Consider the following 26,143-nt stretch of genomic DNA (forward strand, 5'->3'; position numbering starts at 1 on the left):
GATCAGTGGTCCCAGTCTCTGTTTACACAGCAGTGGAAAGCATTACACTTGGACACTGAAGCTTGCGAATGAATGCACTCACAGAAGCCTAGATTCATACAGATAGAAGCATTGTAAGAAATACACAGCAGGCCTGGCAGCATCTGTGTAACAGATTAACGTTTCACAGAGAGGCTCATTTTCTGGTATTTGTAAAGGCTTAGCCTCATTCAGTGGCCAATCAAGGCTGACACTCCAGTGCAGTGCTGAGGGAGTGCTGCACTGTCGGAGGTGCCGTCTTTCGGATGAGACGGTAAGCTGAGGTCCCGTCTGCCCTCTCAGGTAGATGTAAAAGATCCCATGGCACTAATTCGAAGAAGAGCAGGGGAGTTATGTCCTGGCCAATATTTATCCCTCAATACTCACTTAAAAAAAATCTGGTCATTATCACATTGCTGTTTGTGGGAGCTTGCTGTGCGCAAATTGGCTGCTGTGTTTCCTGCATTACAACAGTGACTACACTTCAAAAAGTACTTAATTGGCTGTAAAGCACTTTGGGACATCCGGTGGTTGTGAAAGGTGCTATATAAATGCAGGTCTTTCTTCAACAGTTTGAAACTTTCCGTTAACTCTACCCGTGTTTTCGGGTCAGATGGTCAATCTGGCCCCGGTTCAAATATTTGTTATTTGTTTCGGGAATCACTGCAATCCTGAAATATTTATTTTTACACACACACCTTTGACCTCTCCGGCTAATGCCGCTAACTTATTAATCCACTCGTTCACCGGCTTCTGGCGCAGTTAATTGGTGGAGTGTCGATATCACGACTGTTTGTGACAGGCAAGGCGGAGCACTGGGCGCCTCTCCCCCGACATTTCCCCGTGCTCGGCCCGCTGCGAACAATTTTTTTTGAAATAACATGGTCACTGATGAACTCGGCACGGCGGTGAGTGACATTCGCACACTCTAAACTTGATTCGGCAACTTTAGAAACGTGTCCCGGCAGATTTTATTACCGTCACTTTGTTACATTGTTATCAGCAAATGTGTTTGGATTCCTTCGTCACGGGACGTAATGTGTAAATATTGGATACATTGTGGGGAGGGGAGCGGGAATCCACATTATACCACAGTGAATCCCATTATATCACATGGAATCCGCATTATGTCATATCACATTAAATCCGCATTATCTCACTTTGAATCTACATTATATCACATTGAATCCCCATTATATCACTTTGAATCCCCATTATATCACATTGAATCCCCATTATCTCACATTGAATCCGCATTATCTCACTTTGAATCTACATTATATCACTTTGAATCCCCATTATCTCACATTGAATCCACATTATCTCACATGGAATCTGCATTATATCACATTGAATCCACAATCATAGAAACATAGAAGATAAGAGCAGGAGTAGGCCATTCGGCCCCTCGAGCCTGCTCCGCCATTCAATGAGATCATGGCTGATCATCCAAACTCAGTACCCAGTCCCTGCCTTCTCCCCATATCCCTTGATTTCTTTAGCCTTAAGAAATATACCTATATCTAACTCCTTCTTGATCACATTGAATCCACATTAATGCTCCATATAGTAACATGCAATCTCATTTTGAATGTCACTCTTTTTGTCTGTACTATTTCCTGGAAGATTAAAGAAAGAATGGAAAAACTTGCATTTACAGAACAACTTTCACATCTTCAGGACATCCCAAAGCACTTCACAGCCAATGAATTGCTTTTGAAGTGTAGTCACTGCTCTAATGTAGGCAAATGCAGCAGCCAACTTTGCCACTGCAAGGTTCCACAAACAGCAAGTGAGATTAAAAAAAAAACCCAGATAATCTGTTTTAATAGTGTTTAAGGGATAAATATTGAGAACTTCCCTGCTCTTTGAATAATGTCACAGCATCTTTTAAATCTGCCCAAACACACAGATGAAACCTCCGTTTAATGTCTCATCTGAAAGTCCAAAGATGTGCGGGTTAGGTTGATTGGCTATGATAAATTGACCCTTAGTGTTAGGGGGATTAAATACATGGGGTTACAGGGATAGGGTGGGATATGTGTTGGTGTAGGGGTTACGGGAATCGGGTGGGATATGTGTCGGTGCAGACTCGATGGGCCGAAATGGCCTCTATCTGCACTGTGGGGTTTCTGTGATTCTGTGAAAGATGACACCTCTGATAGTGCAATACTCCCCCAGTGCACTGAGCTATAGGCAAGATTATGTGCTGAACTCCTATAGTGAGATTTGAGCCCATGAGCTTTTGACTCGGGTGAGGGGGTTACTACTAAGCCAAGCTGACCATTATTATCTTTGAGTAAAGATGTTAATGAGCAAGTTCTGATCTAATTTGTCTGTTAAAACTTGCTTTTGTCCCATCTCCAGTTTAGCAAAGATGGCTTTGTTGCAATTGAAGATTTTCTCGCAGTACAGGAATGTGACTCTCTAAGAGCACGGATATCAGACATCGTTGATGAGATGGACATCCCCCAATACCTTCGTACTGAATTCTCGACTCGGGAAGTGGAGCAGATTAAAACACAGGTTGGTGTTTGGGTGTGTGTGAGAGAACTGGGTATTGCTGTTTGTGTGCCAGTGATTATTGTGTAAGTGTGTGCACCTCCATTGCTTTGTGCATGCCAGTGTTTCTAATTACGGATGAGTTATTTTAATTACTTAAAATTACAAAAGGAATGGTGGCTTGCTGCAGATTGAGCCATGCAACTTATGGGCAAAGCTGAAAATGGCTTCTTGCTTATAGAAACATAGAGATAGGAGCAGGAGTAGGCCATTCGGCCCCTCGAGCCTGTTCCGCCATTTAATGAGATCATGGCTGATCATCCAAATTCAGTATCTACTTACGTTGTTCAGATCCTTTTTTGCGGAATTTTATCTTCTTTCTTTTTGTGACTTCCCTACATCTTGTTGTCAGTTTTGCTCTCCCCAGCTGAGCGAACTTCTGGCTTGCCCCTCTTCCAGTTAAGAGAGCAAGACCGATAGAATCTGGGCATCACCTCTTTCCGTCGAGGAATGTATGGGGTACAGGAGTGGAAATGAAGAGAAATAAATTACCTAAAAAGTGTTGATTTGGAGAAAATAATGTTAATCAAGATGACAAGCCAAATTGTTTTGCTGTTTTAAGAATATAAAAACTGAAGGATGAGAAAATGCCTTTCAGAGAATTGAAGCCCTTCTCTCTACTGCTCTAACTCTCCCAGTACAGCATCCAGCTGCACTTTGAAAGTCCCGAACGATTTCATCACAACTCTCCTACACGGGCGATTATTCCATATGTTTATCAGTCTTTTAAGTAAAGAAGTTTTTCCCGAATATCTGCTTTCATTGACTCTTCACATGTGATCTGTGGACCAACTCTCCTGACTTTTCCTGACCATTAAAGATTGAAATGAATCCTATTTTTTTTTTTCTTTGTCTTAATGCATTCCTGACTGGCCTCAAAAGATGCAGGTGAGTGAGCATGTTGGAGGTTGGACAATGGATCTCTGCTTCAGAACAAGTTCTCCTTTTGTAGAGCACTTGCTGTTAATTGTTACAAATCTTTTTTTTTAGGGAAGCGCAGACTACTTCCTAACAAGTGGGGACAAAACTCGATTCTTCTTTGAAAAAGGAGTGTTTGATAGCAAAGGTAAAGGCAAATGCGACCGGTATTCAGGTTAATTAGTAATAAAAAATACTTGCATTTATATAGTACCTTATCACATCAAAGCACTGAATTGCTTTTTGAAGTGCAGTGACTTATTATGTAGGCAAACATGTTGGCCATTTTGCACCAGCAACTTCCCACAAACAGCAATGAAACACATGGCCTGTTGCTCTGTTTTTAAGTTATATTAGCCGAGGGAACAATGTTGGCCAAGACACAAGGAAGTTTATGTCCTGAGATTCTATTAATGGACATCAAACTAGTAATCGGCAGAGGAGTCCTCCCAGTGTCCTGGTCAATATTTATCCATCAACCAACACCACTAAAACAGATTAGCTGATCATTTATCTTCTTGTTGTTTGGGGGACCTTGCTGTGTGCAAACCAGCTGCCACACGATTAAGAGGAGAATTGATAGAGATGCTCAAAATCCTGAATGGTTTTGATAGAGTAGATAAGGAGAAACCGTTTCCAGTGGCAGAAGGGTCGGTGACCAGAGGACACAGATTTAAGGTGATTGGCAAAAGAACCAGAGGGGAGAGGAGGAAACATTTTTTTTTTTTTTTTTTTTTTTTTTTTTTACACCGAGTTGTTGTGATCTGGAATGCGCTGCCTGAAAGGGCGGTGGAAGCAGATTCAATAGTAACATTCAAAAGAGAATTGGATAAATACTTGAAGGGAAAAAAAACTAGAGGGCTACGGGGAAAGAGCAGGGGGGGGAGTGGGATTAATTAGACGGCTCTACCAAAGAGCCGGCACTGGCACGATGGGCCGAATGGCCTCCTGTGCTGTATCATTCTATGATTTGCACACAACAGTGACCACACTTCACTGGCTGTTGTGGTTTCTAAGGATGTGAATGGCACTATGTATATGCAAGTTCATGCTTTCTTATAATTTTATATATTATGTGTCAGTATTTCAGGATTAAACGGCCTTTTTTTTAGACGTAATTTCCCCCCATTCTTATGTCTGCAGGTGAGTAGCTGGTGACTTCCTGCTTGCCCCATCATGCCATTCTGTAATCATTAGCTTGAAAGTGACTGACAGAAGGCAGTGCAAGGGTTGGCTCTTTACCTCTCTCTTCCCATGGTCTCCACTTGGTAACTCCCTGAGATACTATGGCTAAGATCAGGAAGCCAGCAAGTAAGGGATCGCTGTTGCCAACTCGCGTCAGTATATTCTCTTGTGCAGTGCGTTGGACCTCCAACATGCCAGCACAAACAGCTGTTCTTTATGTCCCTGTACATTTTTTTCCCTTTCCTTTTCTGAAGTTGCTGACTCCTGTTGGGGCATCGTTCCATGGGCACTGGCTGTTCTCCAGTGCCTTACTCACATGATCATTCTTCACATACGAGCTTTGCCAGTGAATGAGGGCGTGGTATTTAACGACAAGGAATTACAGTGGATCTCAGTCACTTAATGTCAGTGTATATTCACTGTCCAACAGGAGTCACTGGAAAGTGATCATGAGTGGGGACTTCGCTGATTTTTTTTTTCTCTCCCTCCCTAACCTGGGGCCATGAAGGCCATTTGTGGAGCCCCTACTACTGCCCAGGCTAACCACACAGATAAGGATCAAACCTGGGACCTTCTGTATGGCCTGGCTACTCACCCAGGAAGTGTCTTTACCAACTGAGCAACTGGGAAGTCTACAAGCCATAGATGAATTAGAAAGATGTCTTACTCAGCCAGTGCAGGTCAGGACACTACTCACTCTCATATTTTACTCTTCATTCAGGTGACTTTCTTGTACCGAAGGAAAAATCCTTAAATAAAATTGGACACGGTAAGGTCACTGTTTTACATAGAAACATAGAAGATAGGAGCAGGAGTAGGCCATTCGGCCCCTCGAGCCTGTTCCGCCATTTAATGAGATCATGGCTGATCATCCAAATTCAGTACCCGATCCCTGCTTTCTCCCCATATCCCTTGAGCCTTAAGAAATATATCTAACTCCTTCTTGAATATATTTAATAACTTGGCCTCCACTGCCTTCTGTGGTAGAGAATTCCACAGGTTCACCACTCTCTGGGTGAAGAAATTCCTCCTCATCTCAGTCCTAAATGGCTTACCCCTTATCCTTAGACTGTGACCCCTGGTTCTGGACTCCCCCACCATCGGGAACATCCTTCCTGCATCTAGTCTGTCTAGTCCCTGTTAGAATTTTATAAGTTTCAATGAGATCCCCTCTCATTCTTCTAAACTCTGGCGAATATAAGCCCAGTCGACCCAATCTCTCCTCATACGTCATTCCTGCCATCCCAGGTATCAGTCTGGTGAATCTTTGCTGCACTCCCTCCATGGCAAGAACATCCTTCCTCAGATAAGGCGTATAAAATGATTCAATATTTCTTTTCATTGTGAGCGAAGAAGCATAAGCATGTCCTGGAAACACGGAAACAACAGCATTCACTGGAAAGCTTTAGTGAAATTATTAGATCCCAAAATATCAACAAAATGCTCATAAACCAGATGGGATCATTCAATGGGTTGCAAAGCCTTCCTGTCTGCTCATGTCAGGTTGGTTTTCAACCAGTTCACCGGGCTTTCTGTGTATTGTTAAGTGATCGGGGAAGGATTGCTTGGTTGGTTTTCCACTCTTTAAGCCAGGTGAACTGGGACCAATTGAAGCATCCCCAGTGCCGCCAAACTCAGATCAAATAACAAGGCACAGAGCAAAAGAGTCTTTTTCTTGTTTAAATACGATCAATATATGTCCACCAGGCCAGTTAGTTCACAGTCTCCGAATAAGGGGTCGGCCATTTAGGACTGAGATGAGGAGAAATGTCTTCACTCAAAGGGTTGTGAATCTTTGGCATTCTCTACCCCAGAGAGCTCAGTCATTGAGTATATTCATGACAGAGATTGATAGATTTTTGGATACCAAAGAAATCAAGGGATATGGGGATAGTGCGGGAAGGTGGAGTTGAGGTTGAAGATCTTATTGAATGGTGGAGCAGGCTCGAAGGGCCGAATGGCCTACTCCTGCTCCTAGACCTGGGGGTATATGTGCACAAATCATTGAAGGTGGCAGGGCAGGTTGAGAAAGTGGTTTTAAAAAAGCTTGCGGGATCCTGGTCTTCATAAATAGAGGTATAGAGTACAAAAGCAAGGAAGTTATGATGAACCTTTATAAAACACTGGTTCGGCCTCAACTGGAGTATTGTGTCCAATTCTGGACACCACGCTTTAGGAAGAATGTGAAGGCCTTAGAGAGGGTGCAGAAAAGATTTACGAGAATGATTCCAGGGATGAGGGACTTCAGTTACGTGGATAGACTAGAGAAGCTGGGGTTGTTCTCCTTGGAGCGGAGAAGGTTGAGAGGTGAGTTGATAGAGGTGCTCAAAATCATGAGGGGCCTAGACAGAGTAGATGCAGAGAAACTGTTCCCATTGGTGGAAGGGTCAAGAACCAGAGGGCACAGATTTAAGGTGATTGGCAAAAGAACCAAAGGCAACATGAGGAAAAACTTTTTTACACAGCGAGTGGTTATGATCTGAAATGCACTGCCTGAGAAGTGTGGTGGAGGCAGACTCAATCGTGACTTTCAAAAGTGAATTGGATAAGTACCTGAAGAAAAATTGTAGGGCTACGGGGAAAGGGTGGGGGAGTGGGACTAGTTGAAGTGCTCTTGCAGAGAGCCGGCACGGGCTGAATGGCCTCCTTCTGTGCTGTAACCATTCTATGATTCTATTTCTTCTTTCTTATGTTTTTATCATAGGAAAGTTTAAATGTTTTCCCCAATAAACACACTCCCTTACCTTTTTATAATTCTGGTACGTCTCTCTGCTTTATAGGAAGGTTTAAAAAAAAACTTAAGCTTCAGATGGCACCTTAAATCACTGGGACTTGGTGCGTAATGAAAAGAAATGTGATTGATGGGACAATCAGGCTCCGGGGAGTCCCACTGGGCTCTAATTCTAATGTCTCACTTTGTACAGGTTGTGTCTCTCTCACACAGACCCTCACCCTTCTCAATGTGACTCTTCCCCACAGCTCTTCATGCCTTGGAACCTGCATTCAAGAATCTCACACATTCACCCAAAGTGCAGGTGGGTCCTTCTTGAGTTCACTGTCAGTGTAACGGAGAGTCGCTGCAACTACTGCAATATGGGAACTTGGGTCGCAGTGATGCCTGATAACGTTTATCGTGACATTTCTGCCATTTTAAATTGGCTGAGCACCAGGCAGAAATAAATAAAACTTGTTCAGTCCAGTTTTAATAAGACTTTGCTCCTCCCTCCCCCTCTCCACAACCCCCCATCCCCCCCCCACCACCACCAACAGTTTTCTTTCAAGTATCTCATCCAAGCAATATAGATCGTAGATGTTTCTGAGTCTGGCATCAACAGCCTTCTATTATCAATTGACAAGAGCCAAACCTATGCTAGAACTACACTGTTGCATCACTTTCTTCACATTTGAACACGTACGTGCACGACATGCAGCTGTACCTCGCCATCTCCTCTCTCAACCCCTCCACTGCAACTGATTTGTTATGCTGCTTGTCCGACATCCGGTATTTTTTTTTTGTTCGTTCCTGGGATGTGGGCGTCGCTGGCAAGGCCAGCATTTATTGCCCATCCCTAGTTGCCCTTGAGAAGGTGGTAGTGAGCCGCCGCCTTGAACCGCTGCAGTCCGTGTGGTGAAGGTGCTCCCACAGTGCTGTTAGGGAGGGAGTTTGAGGATGTTGACCCAGCGACGATGAAGGAACGGCAATATATTGCCAAAGCAGGAATGTGTGTGACTTGGAGGGTGACTTGGAGGTGGTGGTGTTCCCATGCGCCTGCAGCCCTTGTCCTTCTAGGTGGTAGAGGTTGCAGGTTTGGGAGGTGCTGTTGAAGAAGCCTTGGTGATTTGCTGCAGTGCATCTTGTAGATGGTAGACACTGCAACCACGGTATGTCGGTGGTGGAGGGAGTGAATGTTTAAGGTGGTGGATGGGATGCCAATCAAGCTGGCTGCTTTTGTCCTGGATGGTGTCGAGCTTCCTGAGTGTTGTTGGAGCTGCACTCATCCAGGCAAGTGGAGAGGTTTCAATCACACTCCTGACTTTTGCCTTGTAGATGGTGGAAAGGCTTTGGGGAGTCGGGAGGTGAGACACTTACAGCAGAATACCCAGCCTCTAACCTGCTCTTGTGGTTGGATGAGTAGAAATGATCTCCAATTAAATATTGGGAAGACCGAAGCTATTGTCTTCGGGCCTCACCACAAACACCGTTTCCTAGCCACTGATTCCACCCCCCTCCCTGGCCACTGTCTGAGGCTGAACCAGACTGTTTGACTCTGAGCTTCCGACTCCATCACCAAGACAGCCTATTTCCATCTCCGTAATATCGCCTGTCTCTGCCCCTGTCTTCGTTCATCTGCTGCTGCAACCTTCATCCGCGCTTTTGTTCCCTCCAGACTCGACTGTCCCAATGCTCTGATGGCCGGCCTCCCTCCCACATTCCATCCTTCGTAAACTTCAGCTTATCCTGCTGCCTGTATCCTGCTGCCTGTATCCTAACTCGCACCATGTCTCGTTCACCCATCACCCCTCTGCTCGCTGATCTACATTGGCTCCTGGTCCAGCAACGCCTCAGATTTAAAATACTCATTCTCGTGTTCAAATCCCTCCATGGCCTCGCCCTTCCCTATCTCATCCAGCCCTATAACCCGCCATGTCTTGATGTACTGATACATTTTCTGCATTTTAAATGCTGTTTTCTGAAAGTGGTGCAATTATCGTTAGGACCTAAGTTTGGGCTTGTGATTGTCCGCGTGGTGTGTCCTTGATTTAAGCCGTGCCATCAGGACAGGCATCCACAAAGTAGATATGGATGAGGAAGCCAATTTGGTCCATCTTAGATGATCCATTTTAAAAAGCACTTCCAGTAACCCCACCACGCCAAAATCATTCCACGGTGTTTGCCGCCACGGCACACCTGTACTTCATTCCATGAGTTGATCATTACGTGAAAACTTCCTGGCTTTTGCCAGTTTGAACCTGTGCCCCTTGTTCTATTGTCAGTTTAATTTAGTTTTCCAGGTTTATCTTTTCTGTACCCATTATTATTTTGTATGGCTGCGCAAGGTACCCTCTTCATTACCTCCTTTTAAGAATATTATTTTTCTAGCCTTTATTTATAACTCAGTTCTCTGATGCTGGTGATCACCCTCGTGGCTTGAATGTCCTCCTTGTGTCTCGGGTGTGTTGAATTTTAAAACCACGTGCTCCTCCACAGGAGAGAAGGGAAAACTGACAGAAAGACTCCCTGTTGCTCTCGCCTCCCACGAGCTGCTTGGGAGCAGCTTCAGCAGAGGCTTGAGAGCAGGTAGCTTGGCTTGCCCTCTTTGCTCAGGGAATGATTGTAGATCTGGGAGACCTAAAGAAAGGGGAGAACATATATATATCAATTGTGAAATGAGTCTGTATCTGTGTGTGACAGGAAGTGGCCCGGAAGTTGGAGCTACAGGAGCCTGTCATTGTGCAGAGTATGTACATCTTCAAGGTATGTGAGGAGATTGTGAAAACAGAGAAACAAAGAAATGTGATACGTCTGGAAGCTGAAAGATAAAACAAATCCTGGATGCATCTTTCAGTCTATTATTTCCATTGTCCTATGTATATTTTTACTGTCAGTGCAATTTTTAAATGAAAAGGTATGCAATATTATGCCTTCCTTAAATGTAGTAAAAGGGAAATGTCTGTACTGTTTTGCCAGTGTTTTATGGTGCGGAGCTGCGGGTTAGAGGCCAACCTGAGAGTAGACATTTAGCACAGAACTTCCTTTAATGGCTCTGCAAGCTTATGCAGTGAGTGGCTGAGCCGTACAAAACAGGAAGGACCCAGTTCTACCCCTGACTTGTGATGAGTATTATTGATCTCAACCAGAGTGATGATGGGGCCACTCCAACTGGCATCAGTTTCGCTGGGTTACGGAGAAGAAAATCAGCTTGGATTCCTACTTCTGGTAGCTATCCATTTGACCGCAGTTGGTAGTGTGCCTGTGAGCACCATATCCTCTGAGGACAGGATCAGGGTCAGCTGTGATGCCCCCACTCCCCCACAATCAAATATCCTGCCAACACTCGCTTTCAAAACTTAGGTGAAGCATGGCCGGCTGGGTAAGATACTGGAGGGCACCTGATGCTGGTTCGACCATTGCTCAGCAAGAATTCAACAGTTTCAGGAGGAGTGGGAGGAAAATGAATGGGGAATGGCGGGACTGGGAGTCCCACTCCTCAGTCATGAAGTGATGTTACGTGATGGGGAACTTTGTGTAAAGTGTCTGCTCTCACTTCAGAAGCATAAAAGATGACGAGACTGAGACAAAAATAAAATATCCACGTGTCTCCTTCAGGAAGTTCTTCAAACTGCTTGCTCAACTGGTACAATGGGCTTCCTGGAGGGATAGAAGCGGCAAAAACATGGAATAATTGAAGAAATGGTTGGATGCTATGCTGGGGGAGTGGGGGGGGGGGGGGAAATATAGGTTTGTTCTGGGTGGATGAGCTAGGAGAAGGTGAATGGCCTTCCTCCTCTATCTATTATTGTGGTTTATAGATTACAGCGCAATTGCTTTTGAGTAAATTGTCTCTTTTAATGTCTTGTTGATGTCAGTTAGTCTCTTAATGTTGCAGTAGCAGCTCAGGCGCAGAGCGATAAATGGTTCAGAGCCTGAATATTACGAGATAACACCCTCCAACATTTAATGCTGATTCAACCAAAGATCCTTTTGTAACAATCTTAGACATGCTGGCTTCATCTCCTGGTCAAATATGCGGGTTACACTAATGAAATCACTGGCTTATTTGATGATATAATGAATTTTACGACTGTGTAACTGTCATAGAACTGCTAAGAATTATGAACCATGCAATTGAGCCTCATCAGTTCAATCCCATGTTAACGATCGTGTACTAATTGGCTTGCATAATTTGCCTAAGGATGTTTTGAGGATCTTATTTTATTGAGCAGTCAGCTGCAGTGTAGGGTTGTACCAAGTGCTAACAACATGTTACTGTTTTTTCTCTTCAGCAACCAGGGATTGGTGGTGAAGGTAGGGCCAAACCTCCCTCCCTCCTACACCTCAGACCCTGTCACCTGATTGTCCTTCTGTTTGCTCTGTAAATGAAACTGGATAATGATAAAGGGGATAATATCCCCGATGGCATTCACCACAAGAACTGCGACTAATTTCTTTTTAATAATTAAAGTTTCTTTAACAATAACCTCATAACTAGCTCTGTTAGGAACAGGAGTAGGCCAATTTGCCCCTCGATCCTGTTCCGCCATTCAATGAGATCATGGCTGATCTGCGACCTAACTCCATAAACGGCAGTATTTTCCCACCCCCACCCGCCTTTGCCCCATATTCCTTAACGCCTTTGGTTAACAAAAATCTATCAATCTCAAATTTAAAATTTAAAATTAACAATTGATCTAGCATCAATTGCCGTTTGCAGAAGAGAGTTCCAAACTTCTACCACCCTTTGTGTGTAGAAGTGTTTCCTAATTTCACTCCTGAAAGGACTGGCTCTAATTTTTAGACTATGCCCCCTCGTCCTAGACTCCCCAACCAGCGGAAATAGTTTCTATCTACCCTATCTGTTCCCTTTTAATATCTTGAAAATTTCGATCAAATCATCCCTTAACCTTCTAAATTCTAGGGAATACAACCCTAATTTGTGTAATCTCTCCTCGTAATTTAACCCTTGAAGTCCGGGTATCATTCTGGTAAACCTACGCTGCACTCCCTCCAAGGCCAATATATCCTTCCTCAGGTGTGGTGCCCAGAACTGCTCACAGTGCTCCAGGTGTGGTCTAACCAGGGCTTTGTATAGCTGCAGTATAACTTCTACCCCCTTGTATTCTAGTCCTCTAGATATAAAGGCCAGCATTCCATTAGCCTTTTTTGAATATTTTCTGTACCTGTTCATGACATTTTAATGATCTATGTACCTGGACCCGTTACTTTTACCCCTCTTTGTCACTTTTGTTTTAAACAGTGGGGAGGGGATTCGGAGTGGTGTTGGTGACATAGTGTGGTGGTTTTGCCAGCACTCAGAGAGGCAGTGTTTTCCCACCCCCCACCCACCCCCTTTACATGGAGGATTCTAGATCCCAAATATGCCATTGGGGGTGGTGCTTTGCAGCAGCCAAATGCTGCATAGCATAATTTAACTGAAACTATTAAAGAACCCGTTGCCTTATAATAATCCCCATTACAATTTTTTTTTTAAATGTGTTCACGGGATGTGGACATTTATTGCCCATCCCTAATTGTCTTTGAGAAGGTGGTGGTGAGCCGCCTTCTTGAATACAACTGAGTGGCTTGTTAGGCCATTTCAGAGGGCAGTTAAGAGTCAACCACATCACTGTGGGTCTGGAGTCACACATAGGCCAGACCGGGTAAGGACGGCAGATTTCCTTCCCTAAAGGACATTAGTGAACCAGATGGGTTTTTACGACAATCCGGTAGTTTCATGGTCACCATTACTGATACTAGCTTTTTATTCCAGATTTATTTTAATTGAATTTAAATTCCCCAGCTACCGTGGTGGGATTTGAACTCATGTCTCTGGATTACTAGTCCAGGCCTCTGGATTACCAGTCCAGTAATATAACCATTATGTTACCGTTCCCTATACAATTGAACAATCATTACAACAACAACGTTTTTAACAAAAAAAAGTTACCAGTTGCTTACGAATTCCTTGAACATTCTCAATCACAGAAATCACAGAAACCCCACAGTGCAGATAGAGGCCATTTCGGCCCATCGAGCCTGCACCGACACATATCCCACCCGATCCCCGTAACCCCTACACCAACACATATTCCACCCTATCCCTGTAACCCCACGTATTTAATCCTCCTAACACTAAGGGTCAATTTATCATAGCCAATCAACCTAACCCGCACATCTTTGGACTGTGGGAGGAAACCGGAGCACCCGGAGAAAACCCACGCAAACACGGGGAGAATGTGCAAACTCCACACAGACAGTCACCCGAGGCCGGATTCGAACCCGGGTCTCTGGCGCTGTGAGGCAACAGTGCTAACCACTACGCCACCGTGGAGATGATTTTGCTGGCTGTATGGGTTCCAAGTGAAATAAGTTTGGAGATTCTCAACCGAGTGAGTGTGGGCCCATAGCACAAAAATAGCCACAGTTTGGCAAAAATTGTCACTCTCACTGGGAGGGAAACTACATGGGCCGCTGATGTAGGAAATGTGAAAAATCCACACTGATGCAGTAGGGGGTACTTGCGATTGAGGCACATGGTTGGGCAGAGTCAAGAGAACTTGGCATAAGGTTGTCCATTGAAACATAGAAGATAGGAGCAGGAGTAGGCCATTCGGCCCCTCGAGCCTGCTCCGCCATTTAATAAGATCATGGCTGATCATCCAAATTCAGTACCCTGTCCCTGCTTTCTCCCCATTATCCCTTTAGCCTTAAGAAATATATCTAACTCCTTCTTCAATATATTTAATGAATTGGCCTCAACTGCCTTCTGTGGTAGAGAATTCCACAGGTTCACCACTCTCTGGGTGAAGAAATTCCTCCTCATCTCTGTCCTAAATGGCTTATCCCTTATCCTTAGACTGTGACCCCTGGTTCTGGACTCCCCCGCCATCGGGAACATCCTTCCTGCATCTAGTCTGTCTAGTCCTGTTAGAATTTTATAAGTTTCAGTGAGATCCCCTCTCATTCTTCTAAACTCTAGCGAATATAAGCCTAATCGACCCAATCTCTCTTCATACATCATTCCTGCCATCCCAGGTATCAATCTGGTGAATCTTCGCTGCACTCCCTCCATGGCAAGAACATCCTTCCTCGGATAAGGCGACCAAAACTGCACACAATACTCAAGGTGTGGTCTCACCAAGGCCCTGCACAACTGCAGCAAGACATCCTTGCTCCTGTACTCGAATCCTCTCGCTATGAAGGCCAACATACCATTTGCCTTCTTAACCGCCTGCTGCACCTGCATGCTTACCTTCAGCGACTGGTGCACAAGGACACCCAGGTCTCGTTGCACGTCCCCTTTTCCCAATCTATTGCCGTTCAGATAATAATCTGCCTTCCTGTTTTTGCCACCAAAGTGGATAACCTCGCATTTATTCACATTATATTGCATCTGCCCAATCACCCAACCTGTCTAAATCATACTGGATTTTCTCTGCTTCCTCCTCACAGCACACACACCCAGTTTTGTGTCGTCTGCAAACTTGGAGATATTACATCTAGTTCCCTCATCCAGATCATTAATATATATTGTGACTAGCTGGGGTCCTAGCACTGATCCCTGCGGTACCCCACTAGTCACTGCCTGTCACTCGGATAAAGACCCGTTTATTCCAACTCTTTGCTTCCTGTGTGCCAACCAGACTGACTAAGGAGTGCTGAATTTTGACATTAGACACTAAAAAGTTCAATTTTTCAGTACAAACATCTCTCCTCTTGAACACAAACATTCACCAAAATATACAAATAAAGGGAAGCATGTTTTAGCTTTGTTCAGACTTCTTGATTCTGTTTGGACAGCATTAACTGAAGCATGCAGTATCTTCCGCTAGACGATTGTGGATTGATCCGGACTGAAGAAGATTGAGTGTTTAGTGTTGATTGGTGCGCAAGGGTTTAAGAAAACCAACATTTGAATAGGTTTTAATAGAGAAGGTTTAAACATGGAAACAAGGCTGTGGAACATAGGAACAGGAGTAGGCCATTCAGCCCCTCAAGCCTGTTCTGCCATTTAATTAGATCACAGCTGATCTGTATCTTAACTCCATCTACACACCTTGGCTTCATAACCCTTAATACTCTTGCCTAACAAAAATCTATCAATCTCAATTTTGACATTTTCAATTGACCTAGCCTCAACAGCTTCTTGGGGGTGTGATCTGATTTCAGTCCAGTAACAAATTCATCCCTGGTTAATCTCCAATCAATCTTGTTCTCGCTGTTTCCAGTGACCCCGCATCAGGATGCCACCTTTCTATATACGAAACCTCTCGGACGTATCATAGGTTTTTGGATTGCACTGGAGGATGCAACTGAGGAGAATGGCTGCCTTTGGTTCATCCCTGGCTCTCACACAGGTAGGAATCTTCACTCCCTTGAGCTTGAGGTCTCCTGTACAATTAATGGTACACTGGTGCTATTTTAGTCAAATCGTTGGACCTTGACATTGTCTATTAGTTATGAAGTCTCCAATCTCCGCAGTGGTGCTGTGGCAAAGTGCTGGATGGAGGTCATTCTACGGGGAGAGTGGCAAGATTGGAAAGACAGTCACCTCGAGCCATTCTCCGGTTGTTCCAACCAGTGGCATTGACAGAGGCCTGGGAGTAGGCCAGCTGCTTGCTTCCTCAGCTGAGGAAAGTGCTTGGCACAGGACAGCGTAATGGAAGTAGAGAAAAAACCCACGTCAATGGATAATTCTCAAAAAACATGATACCAAAATGTGTGTGTAATTACTGATTGAAAATCTAAGACGCTGTATAAAGTCTGTTCATGCCCATTGAGAAGTGTGAGGTGATACATTTTGGTAGAAACAATGAGGAGAGACCATACACACTAAATGGTACAATATTAAAGGGGGTGCAAGAATAGACAGACCTGGGGCTGTTTGTGCACAAATCTTTGAAGGTGGCAGGACAGGTTAACAAAAGAGTTAATAAAGCATATGGGATCCTGGGCTTTACAAATTCTCCTTGGAGCAGAGGAGATTTGATCGAGGTGTTCAAAATCATGAAGGGTTTAGATAGAGTAAATAAAGAGAAAGTGTTTCCAAAGGCTGAAGGGTCGATAACCAGAGGCCACAGATTTAAGGTGATTGGCAAAAGAACCGGAGGCGACATGAGGAAAAATCTTTTTTATGCAACGAGTGGTTAGGATTTGGAATGGCACTGCCTGATAGGGTGGTGGAAACAGAATCAATAGTAGCTATATGGGGAAAGAGCAGGGGAGTGGAACTGACTGGATTGCTGATCGAAGGAGCTGGCACAGACTCGATGGGCCGAATGGCCGCCTTCTATGCTTCTGTGATGTTACAATGCTTTGTGGAGTAACCTTTTTTCTGACTGACAGCTGGTATTACACGGAGAATGTTACGCACCCCAAAAGGAGAGTATCCTCTGACCAAATTTATCGGCAAGGAACGTGATTATCCGAATGATGAATTCATCCCTGTTCCAGTTAAGAAAGGTAACATAGAAACATAGAAGATAGGAGCAGGAGTAGGCCATTCGGCCCCTTGAGTCTGTTCCGCCATTCAATGGGATCATGGCTGATCATCCAAATTCAGTACCCTGTCCCTGCTTTCTCCCCATATCCCTTGATCCCTTTAGCCTTAAGAAATATATCCAACTCCTTCTTGAATATATTTAATGAATTGGCCTCTACTGCCTTCTGTGGTAGAGAATTCCACAGGTTCACCACTCTCTGGGTGAAGAAATTCCTCCTCATCTCTGTCCTAAATGGCTTACCCCTTATCCTTAGACTGTGACCCCTGGTTCTGGACTCCCCAACCATCGGGAACATCCTTCCTGCATCTAGTCTGTCCAGTCCTGTCAGAATTTTATAAGTTTCAATGAGATTCCCTCTCATTCTTCTAAACTCCAGCGAGTACAAGCCCAATCGACCCAATCTCTCCTCATACGTCATTCCTGCCATCCCAGGTATCAGCCTGGTGAATCTTCGCTGAACTCCCTCCATGGCAAGAACATCCTTCCTCAGATAAGGCGACCAAAACTGCACACAATACTCAAGGTGTGGTCTCACCAAGGCCCTGTACAACTGCAGCAAGACATCCTTGTTCCTGTACTCAAACCCTCTCGCTACAAAGGCCAACGTACCATTTGCCTTCTTAACCGCCTGCTGCACCTGCATGCTTACCTTCAGCGACTGGTGCACAAGGACACCCAGGGCTCGTTGCACTTCCCCTTCTCCCAATCTATTGCCATTCAGATAATCTGCCTTCCTGTTTTTGACACCAAAGTGGATAACCTCGCATTTATCCACGTTATATTGCTTCTGCCCAATCACCCAACCTGTCCAAATCATCCTGGAGTTTCTCGGCATCCTCCTCACAGCACACACGCCCACCCAGCTTTGTGTCATCTGCAAACTTGGAGATATTACATCTAGTTCCCTTGTCTAGATCATTAATATATATTGTGAATAGCTGGGGTCCAAGGACTGATCCCTGTGGTACCCCATTAGTCACTGCCTGCCACTCGGAAAATGAGCCGTTTATTCCAACTCTTTGCTTTCTGTCTGCCAACCAGTTCTCTATCCAAGTCAATACCTTGCCCCCAATCCCATGTGCCTTAACTTTACACGCTAATCTCTTATGCGGGACCTTATCGAAAGTCTTTTGAAAGTCCAAATACACCACATCCACTGGTTCTCCCTTATCTATTTTACCAGTTACATCCTCAAAAAATTCCAGTAGATTAGTCAAGCACGATTTACCTTTTTGTAAATCCATGTTGACTTTGTCCGATCCTGTCACTGTTTTCCAAGTGCTCTGCTATTACATCTTTTATAATGGACTCTAGCATTTTCCCCACTACCGATGTCAGGCTTACCGGTCTGTAATTCCCCGTTTTCTCTCTACCACCTTTTTTGAATAGTGGGGTAACATTAGCTACCCTCCCATCCATGAGTACTGTTCCAGATTCCATCGAATGTTGGAAGATGATCAGCAATGCATCTACTATTTCTAGGGCCACTTCCTTAAGTACTCTAGGATGTAGATTATCAGGCCCTGGGGATTTATCGGCCTTCAATCCCGTCAATTTCCCTAACACCATTTCCCTACAAATACTGATTTCTTTCAGTTCCTCCCTTTCATCAGACCCTATGTTCCCTGATATCTCTGGGAGGTTATTTGTGTCCTCCTTTGTGAAGACAGAACCACAATATGTATTTAATTGGTCTGCCATTTCAAGTAGATACAATTTGTATTAGACTGGGCTGGTAACGAAGGTTGACTGCAGTGTTTTGTATTCTATGGTATCTCAATATATTGCAGTGTGCAGGTTACTGATGCAAACTGTAAATATAGAACATTGGGGGGAACAGTAGCTCATCACAAGTAATGCAGTCGAGTGCCTCTGATGATGTCTGAAATACTTGTGAACATCAACAGAACCATGAGATTAAGTTACTGCATTGAACTCACCACCGAGCTTCTGTTACTCTTGGTCTATAGTCAAGGGCATTGGTTTCTGGCTTTCACAGAAATATCAAAGGAATTGCAGAATGCAATCTCCAAAACACTGGTTAAAAATCCTGGATTTTCGTGTAACAGAAATGGATTTGACTTTAATCAGTCATTGTAAATCAGTGGTCCTCTCTAAAATGAATGACTTCAGAATATTTGCACTCAGGCAGGGGTGCTGGAGCGGTCATGTAATGCTTCATTCTATAGCGGGAAATGGTCTGACGCCCAAGATTCCCTGCCTATGGGTGTGCAGATGCAGGGAGGGGATGGGGGAACTCCCGAGGGGAAGCAGCAAGACTAGGCCAGTCCCATCTCCTTTGGAAGGAAGGAAGGGAAGCATAAATTGGCACCTGAACCCATTACACTTCAGCACTGCCTGAGAGCTGGTTAAAAGCAGATTCTGCATAGCCCTCAAAACAGACCAGGTGAGTATTTTGTCAGGTAAATGATTTATGCCCCCATAAGCTGTGGATTCCAACAGTGGGTTGAACCTTCAGTCTGCCTGATGTGAGTGACGAGTTGTGTCATTTTTCTTAACGTTGAGTTGCCATTAGTAATTTACTTCCTAAAATTACCTGGCACTTCCGTAATGTCTGAGCATTGCTGGTGCTTCAAATTTGCCTCATTTACAACTGAGGGGCAGTTTATTGCAAGGGGGATGGAGTATAAAAGTAGGGAAGTCTTGCTACAACTATACAGGGCGCTGGTGAGACCACACCTGGAGTAGTGTGTGCAGTTTTGGTCTCCTTATTTAAGGAGGGATATACTTGCATTGGAGGCAGTTCAGAGAAGGTTCACTAGTATCTTATGAAGAAAGGTTGAGCAGATTGGGCCTATATTCATTGGAGTTTAGAAGAATGAGAGGTGATCTTATTAAAACATATAAGATTCTGAGGGGGCTTAACAGGGTAGATGCAGGGAGGATGTTTCCCCTTGTGGGGGAATCTAGAACTAGGGCATAGTTTCAGAATAAGGGGTCGCCCATTTAAGATGGAGATGAGGAGGAATTTCTTCTCTCAGAAGGTCGTGAATCTTTGGAATTCTCTTCGCCAGAGAGCAGTGGAGGCTGGGTCATTGAATATATTCAAGGCGGAGATAGACAGATTTGAGCTACAGGGGAGTCGAGGGTTATGGGGAGCGGGCAGGGAAGTGGAGTTGAGGCCAAGATCAGATCAGCCATGATCTTATTGAATGGCGGAGCAGGCTCGAGGGGCCAAATGGCCGACTCCTGCTCCTACGTCTTATGTTCTTTCCAAATAGCATTTGTGACTTTAAATTGCTGGCTGCTGATCTGGCCCGATGTTGAGAAGAAGCTTGCAATATGAAAACCTGCATTGCTGGCCTATACAGGTGGGCTGAGAGCTCAGTCAGGCTGCAGCAAGAACAAAATCGTAGCGTGCGGTGTCCATTACTGCCAGTGCCAGGGGGAGAAAACCTTTCTGGGTCTCCGTGGCACTAGAGCTATAGTTTTAACAGTGCGGCAATATAAATACAGTGATTTAATGAATGAAAATTGAGCTTAACCTGAATGTTAATTTGAATTAAGTTAAGATCTTTGTGTAAGTGTAACTAAGACACACGCCTGTTACTGGATGATGTGTTGTACGCAGGTGGGCTTGTCCTCATTCATGGAGAAGTTGTGCACAAAAGTGCTTTAAACACGTCGGAGAAATCACGACATGCCTACACCTTCCACTTGATGGAATCCCGGGATACTCACTGGAGTGAGGAGAACTGGTGAGGAGGATTTGAACTAACACTTTACTGTCTGTATGAGAAAGTCCCAACTACAAAATCTCAGAAATAACAACAGAAAACGCCGGAAAAACTCAGCAGGCCAGGCAACATCAATGGAGAGAAAATAGAGTCAACGTTTCAGGTCGAAACCCTTCGTCAGGACTGAGAAAAAAGCAGGAAATGAAACAGATTAAGAAGCAAGTTTGGGGGCTGGGAAATGGGGGAGGGGATGAAAGAACAAAAGGGAAGGTCTGGGAGGGGTGAGGAGACATTGAGATATTCAAGGCGAGACGAGATGGTAATAGGACAAGTAATTACCATCTCGTCTCGCCTTGAATATCTCTTAATGTCTCCTCATCCCTCCCAGACCTTCCCTTTTGTTCTTTCGTCCCCTCCCCCATTTCTCAGCCCCCAAACTTGCTTCTTAATCTGTTTCATTTCCTGCTTTTTTTTCTCAGTCCTGACGAAGGGTCATTGACCTGAAACGTTGACTCTGTTTCTCTTTCCACGGATGTTGCCTGGCCTGCTGAGTTTTTCCAGCATTTTCTGTTGTTATTTCAGATTTCCAGCATCCGCAGTATTTTGCTATCGTACAAAATCTCAGCGTTGGTTTGGTTATTTTTAACTTGGATGTTTTATTGCTTTTAATGTAGCCCTCTGCTGTTTTCCTGCGGAATATTTCTTCCTTTGACCAAAAGGGATGGTATTGTCTGAACAGTCAATCTCGCCACAGTTAACCTCCTGTATCAGTCTGTTGCCGGCTGATGGAAGGTCTAATGGTCAAGATGATTTTTGCTCAAACTGGAGGAGACTATGCAGCTGTGCAGTGCGCCACCTAGTGCCCTGGCTGAGCTAGAAAAACTCATTTGGTGAATGTTGAAGGACACACCTGCCTTCCCCCCTCCCCGATGGGAGAGTTACCATATCACCCGCATGACTAGAATTGAGGAAACACGGTGGGCCTCAGTCAGTCAGGCTAGCAGTAACCGTGTTTGCTACTTTCTGTACCACCACTACCGTGGGGAAGGGAAGTACAGGAGCCGAGTTTGCGCCATCAGTATTTAAAGAGCTCCGGTCATACAAAATCTTCCCATTTTTATAGTGGGAAATGGAAGGCGAGTTACGTGATGGTTTCACTCTAAGTGGATGCATCCATGCTACAAGATGACTGAACCCAAAGCGTCCAATACAGTACGATAGCAAAATACTGCAGATGTTGGAAATCCGAAATAACAACAGAAAATGCTGGAAAAACTCAGCAGGTCAGGCAACATCCGTGGAGAGAAATTTGAGTTGACGTTTCAGGTCGAACCCTTCTTCAAAACTGGAAAGAAAAGAAAATAGATCGAAGGCAGGGCTGCGATCGGACAAAAGAAGTGAAAGAAACAAAAGAGCTAGACGAGATGGTAATAGGCTGAGATTAGGTGCAAAGTGTACTGGCAGGGCAAGAGATAGCTGCCAGGTGTGAGCGAGAAACAAAAGGAAAGGGAGGGGAGGGGGGGGGGGGAAAGGAGTGGAAAAATTACAAGAAAAAATGTGTAATAGGGGCCGAGGTTATGATCTGAAATTGTTGAACTCGATATTGAGTCCGGAAGGCTGCAGAGTGCCTAATCGGAAGATGAGGTGCTGTTCCTTGAGTTTACGTTGAGCTTCCGTGGAACAATACAAGAGGCCAAGGACGGTGAGGTCCGAGTGGGAATGGAGCGGTGAATTAAAATGACAGGCGACCGGAAGCTCGGGGTCACCCTTACGGACTGAACGGAGGTGTTCCGCAAAGCGGTCACCCAATCTGCGTTTGGTCTCCCCAATGTAGAAGAGACCGCATCGTGAGCAGCGAATACAGTATACTAGATTGCGAGAAGTACAATTAAATCGCTGTTTCACCTGGAAGGGGTGTTTGGGGCCCTGGACAGTGGGAAGGGGGGAGGTATAGGGGCAGGTGTTACATCTCCTCCGCTTGCACGGGAAGGTGCCAGGGGAAGGGCTGTTTGGGGTGATAGAGGAGTGGACTAGGGTGTCTCGGAGGGAGCGGTCCCTATGGAATGCTGAAAGGGGAGGGGAGGGGAAGATACGTTTGGTGGTGGGATCACTTTGGAGGTAGCGGAAATGCCGGAGGATGATCCGTTGAATGTGGAGGCTGGTGGGGTGAAAGGTGTTTGCTACTCTGTATCTATACCAGTTCTGATAACCATCATTTTCTTTAATTTCCATATATTTGTCTGGCCTTTTTCTTTTAATTAATAGAGATTTAAAAAACATTCTAATCGCCTTGAGGCTGGCTAATTTTAATACAGTAATCTCCACTTCAAATATTAGGTGGTTCAAAGATAAACACAGTCCTTGAAATTATGTTCTGGGATATTAATGTATGAACACTTAACATATCCATCTGACTCCCCACTCTGCTGGTTTAATAGAGGTATTAGTCTATTTAAAGTAAATTGATTAACTCTCCGCTAAAACAACACGAGAGAGAAATTTCGGACAAAATTGTTAAGTGTTCATAGGCGATTACCTCAGTGTAATTTTGGAAGTCCCTGAATATCACTTCAAATTCAACCAGGAAAGTCAGACTGGAGGACATAAATTAAAACGAATGGAAAAAGTATATTTAAAGCAAGTATCCATAATGTGGGACATGTACAGAATGAGGGAGAAACCAGCGCAAAACTTCACTAAGTGAAAAATGTTTGGAATAGTCTGCCATGCAAGGTGGTAGAGGAAAAAACATTGGGGACGTTCAAAATGCAGTTGGATGCTAAAGGAGGAGTTGTAGGGTACTGGAAGGATGAGCATCATGGGCCAAATGGTCGTCTTTCATTCTTGACATTTCTCTTAATACGGACATTTTGGTAGGAAGAATGAGGAGAGGCAATACGAACTAAATGGCACAATTTTAAAGGGGGTGCAGACAATGTTCCCCCTAATTTTTTGGGGGGTGCACGGCCCCTTTAACCCCTTGTGCAGCCCATTCAAAGTTTTACGCAGGCGCAAAATTTCACATTTGAAAAGCCGGTCCCGGGCTGCGCTGGACCGGCAGACGGAGCTGCGTGGCCGCACAACTTAGAGGGAACGTTGGGTGTAGGAACAGAGAGAGCTGTGGGTGTATGTAAACAAATCTTTGAAGGTGGCAGGACAAGTTCAGTAGGCTGTTTTTAAAAAAAAAAGCATATGAGATCCTTGGCTTTATTACTAGAGGCAAGGAAGTTACGCGAAACCTTTATAAAACACTGGTTAGGCCTCAGCTGGAGTATTGCGGGGCACCACACTTTAGGCGATTGGGCAAAAGAACCAGAGGCGGCATGAGGAAACTTTTTTTTTTAAGCAGCGAGTTGTTGTGATCTGGAATGCACTGTCTGAAAGGGTGGTGGAGCAGATTGAATAGTAACTTTCAAAAGAGAATTGGATAAATACTTGAAGGGAAAACATTTACAGGGCTATGGGGAAAGAGCAGGGGGGGAGTGGGACTAATTGGATAGCTCTACCGAATGGCCTCCTTCTGCGGTGTATTATTCTACGATTCTATAATGTGAGACTATGTGTGGCTGAATGAAACTTGGATAGTTATTTAGATGAATGTGCTCAATATGCTTTTTTCTTTTTTGATTTCCAGGTTGCAGCCAACTCCCGAACTACCATTCCCACTTCTGTACACTTAAAATTCTTCATTTTAACCACTGTCACTGGAATATAAATAAGATATTATGTATTGAGGTGAAATGTCATATTGTGCTATTAGCTGGGAAGTACCATACTTTTAATTGGATTCATTTTGGAACAGGAACGACTTCATATACCCATGGTGTTGGGAGTGTTTTTACAGAGTAAATTTCACTATGATTAACTGGCTAGTCTCCTGTAGCAGTGCTGACAGATTAAAGTAAAATGAATTGTATCTCCCTGCAACTGTCTTTCTGCTTATCCCCAACTCTTTCATACTTTCTGTTTCCCTCTCTCTGGCTTTAAAGGAAAGATGAGCTGATATCAAACACACTTGTGATTTGGATTGGCCTCAATTTTTGATTATTTTCCAGAATAAAGCTGCAATCTATTTGTTTTATTCCTGTTCTTTTAAGATTTTAAATGTGTAAAACAAATCTGTCACTTTTATATGCTGTGATGGAAATATGTAACACACAACCTTTTAATAAAAAGAGCTTATTGAAGTTAACAATTATTTCAGTGAGCTGCAGCAAACCGGCGAGAGATTGAGAAGTTGGGCGTCTCACTTGGATGCCCGAGGACCTTGGCTCAGAGACCCAAATATTCACTGTAATCCGTCAAGTTTTGGGCAACTTGTTTACACCACCGGCGGAGGCTTGTTGGCCCTCGGAGTGCAGATTGTGAAGGAGAGAACAAATATTAGAAAAATGGAAGGGGAAAAAAAACAATTAAGCCCACTTGAATGATCAATAAGTTCTAATTTATTCTGTGACATTTTACACTTCCAGTGAACACAGTGCAAACTTTCTATACTTCACTACAATACAGGTAAACGCCAAGCATATCAAACAAGGTAATCTATACATGGATGAAGTGCAGCTAAACCAGAGATAGAAGATTTGAAGTGGGTTATGGATGAAGGTCGGGGGGCGGTGGGGAGGGGTGAAAGAGGCTTGTATATGAATTACTAGCTGAAGTGCCCGGTGGTGCCGAGGCTTTTTCGAGGGAATGTTGTTGTTGGAAGAGAGAGAGCGGCAGGGAGGGAGGGAGAAGGGAGGGGGGGGAAGGGAGGGCGGGGGCCCCCCCCCGAGGGTCGCGGCCTCCCCCCGAGGGTCGCGGCCTCCCCCCCCCCCGAGGGTCGCGCCCCCCCCCCCCCGAGGGTCGCGCCCCCCCCCCCCCCGAGGGTCGCCCCCCCCCCCCCCGAGGGTCGCGCCCCCCCCCCCCCGGTCGCGCCCCCCCCCCCCCGAGGGTCGCGCCCCCCCCCCCCGAGGGTCGCGCCCCCCCCCCCCCGAGGGTCGCGCCCCCCCCCCCCGAGGGTCGCGCCCCCCCCCCCCCCGAGGTGAAGACCGCCGATTGCGTGCGCAGCAGGAGCTGAGACGCGGCATCTCTCTCTGGCTCGGCCGGCGGGCCCGGTAGCCAGGGTAACCGTGACGCTGACCAAGCCCCGCCCCCGGGCCGAGCCAGAGAGAGACGCCGCGTCTCAGCTGCTCCTGCTGCGCGCGCGGCCCCCCCCCCCCAGGTGAAGACCGCCGATTGCGGCTGTGCGAGACGGCCGGCCGGGGTTGCCAGGGTAACGCTTGACGCTCAGCAAGCCCCGCCCCCCGGCCAAGCCAGAGAGAGACAGCGCGTCTCAGCTCCTGCTGCGCGCGCACCCTAGCGGCGCTGGGCTGAGGCTCGGCCCTCCAGCCTTCGAGTGGGGCCGGGAGGTGCCTAGCTCGGGCGTGGGTGCGGAGGAGACGCCGAGGCTTCTAGGCCTACCTGGAAAAACGGGGAAAGGTAGGAAAATTAATGAGATTAGATAAGTTAATTACTTTCTAAATCATTTTTTTAAAAAACATGTGTTTTAAAAGCAACGT

The 26,143-nt window shown here is 45.2% G+C and overlaps 1 protein-coding gene across 5 annotated transcripts; it reads left to right on the plus strand.

Annotated features, from left to right (window-relative positions):
• The first annotated feature begins 625 nt into the window (after positions 1–625).
• phyhd1 (phytanoyl-CoA dioxygenase domain containing 1) lies at positions 626–24,798 on the plus strand. 5 transcript variants are annotated; one of them, XM_085965500.1, is made up of 11 exons: positions 630–926; positions 2,386–2,544; positions 3,571–3,646; positions 5,405–5,452; positions 7,663–7,718; positions 10,097–10,159; positions 11,689–11,710; positions 15,631–15,759; positions 16,748–16,864; positions 20,498–20,624; positions 24,238–24,798. In XM_085965500.1, the coding sequence occupies exons 1-11, from the start codon at positions 900–902 to the stop codon at positions 24,281–24,283; spliced, it is 870 nt and encodes a 289-aa protein (XP_085821626.1). In that variant the 5' UTR covers positions 630–899; the 3' UTR covers positions 24,284–24,798. The 5 variants fall into 5 exon arrangements, with proteins under 5 accessions (XP_085821629.1, XP_085821628.1, XP_085821627.1 ...); XM_085965502.1 differs by lacking the exon at positions 10,097–10,159 and having other exon boundaries at positions 627–926; XM_085965501.1 differs by lacking the exon at positions 5,405–5,452 and having other exon boundaries at positions 628–926.
• Positions 24,799–26,143: the final 1,345 nt, after the last annotated feature.

The sequence above is a fragment of the Somniosus microcephalus genome, chromosome 23 (assembly GCF_052327205.1).
Source record: "Somniosus microcephalus isolate GS21.2 chromosome 23, FLI_Smic_1.0, whole genome shotgun sequence".
NCBI lineage: Eukaryota > Metazoa > Chordata > Chondrichthyes > Squaliformes > Somniosidae > Somniosus > Somniosus microcephalus.

Coding starts and splice junctions, on each gene's coding strand:
- phyhd1 (XM_085965500.1), top strand. CDS start 900: ATGGTCACTGATGAACTCGGCACGGCG. Junction 927..2,385: donor CTGATGAACTCGGCACGGCG/GTGAGTGACATT, acceptor TCCCATCTCCAG/TTTAGCAAAGATGGCTTTGT. Junction 20,625..24,237: donor CACTGGAGTGAGGAGAACTG/GTGAGGAGGATT, acceptor TTTGATTTCCAG/GTTGCAGCCAACTCCCGAAC.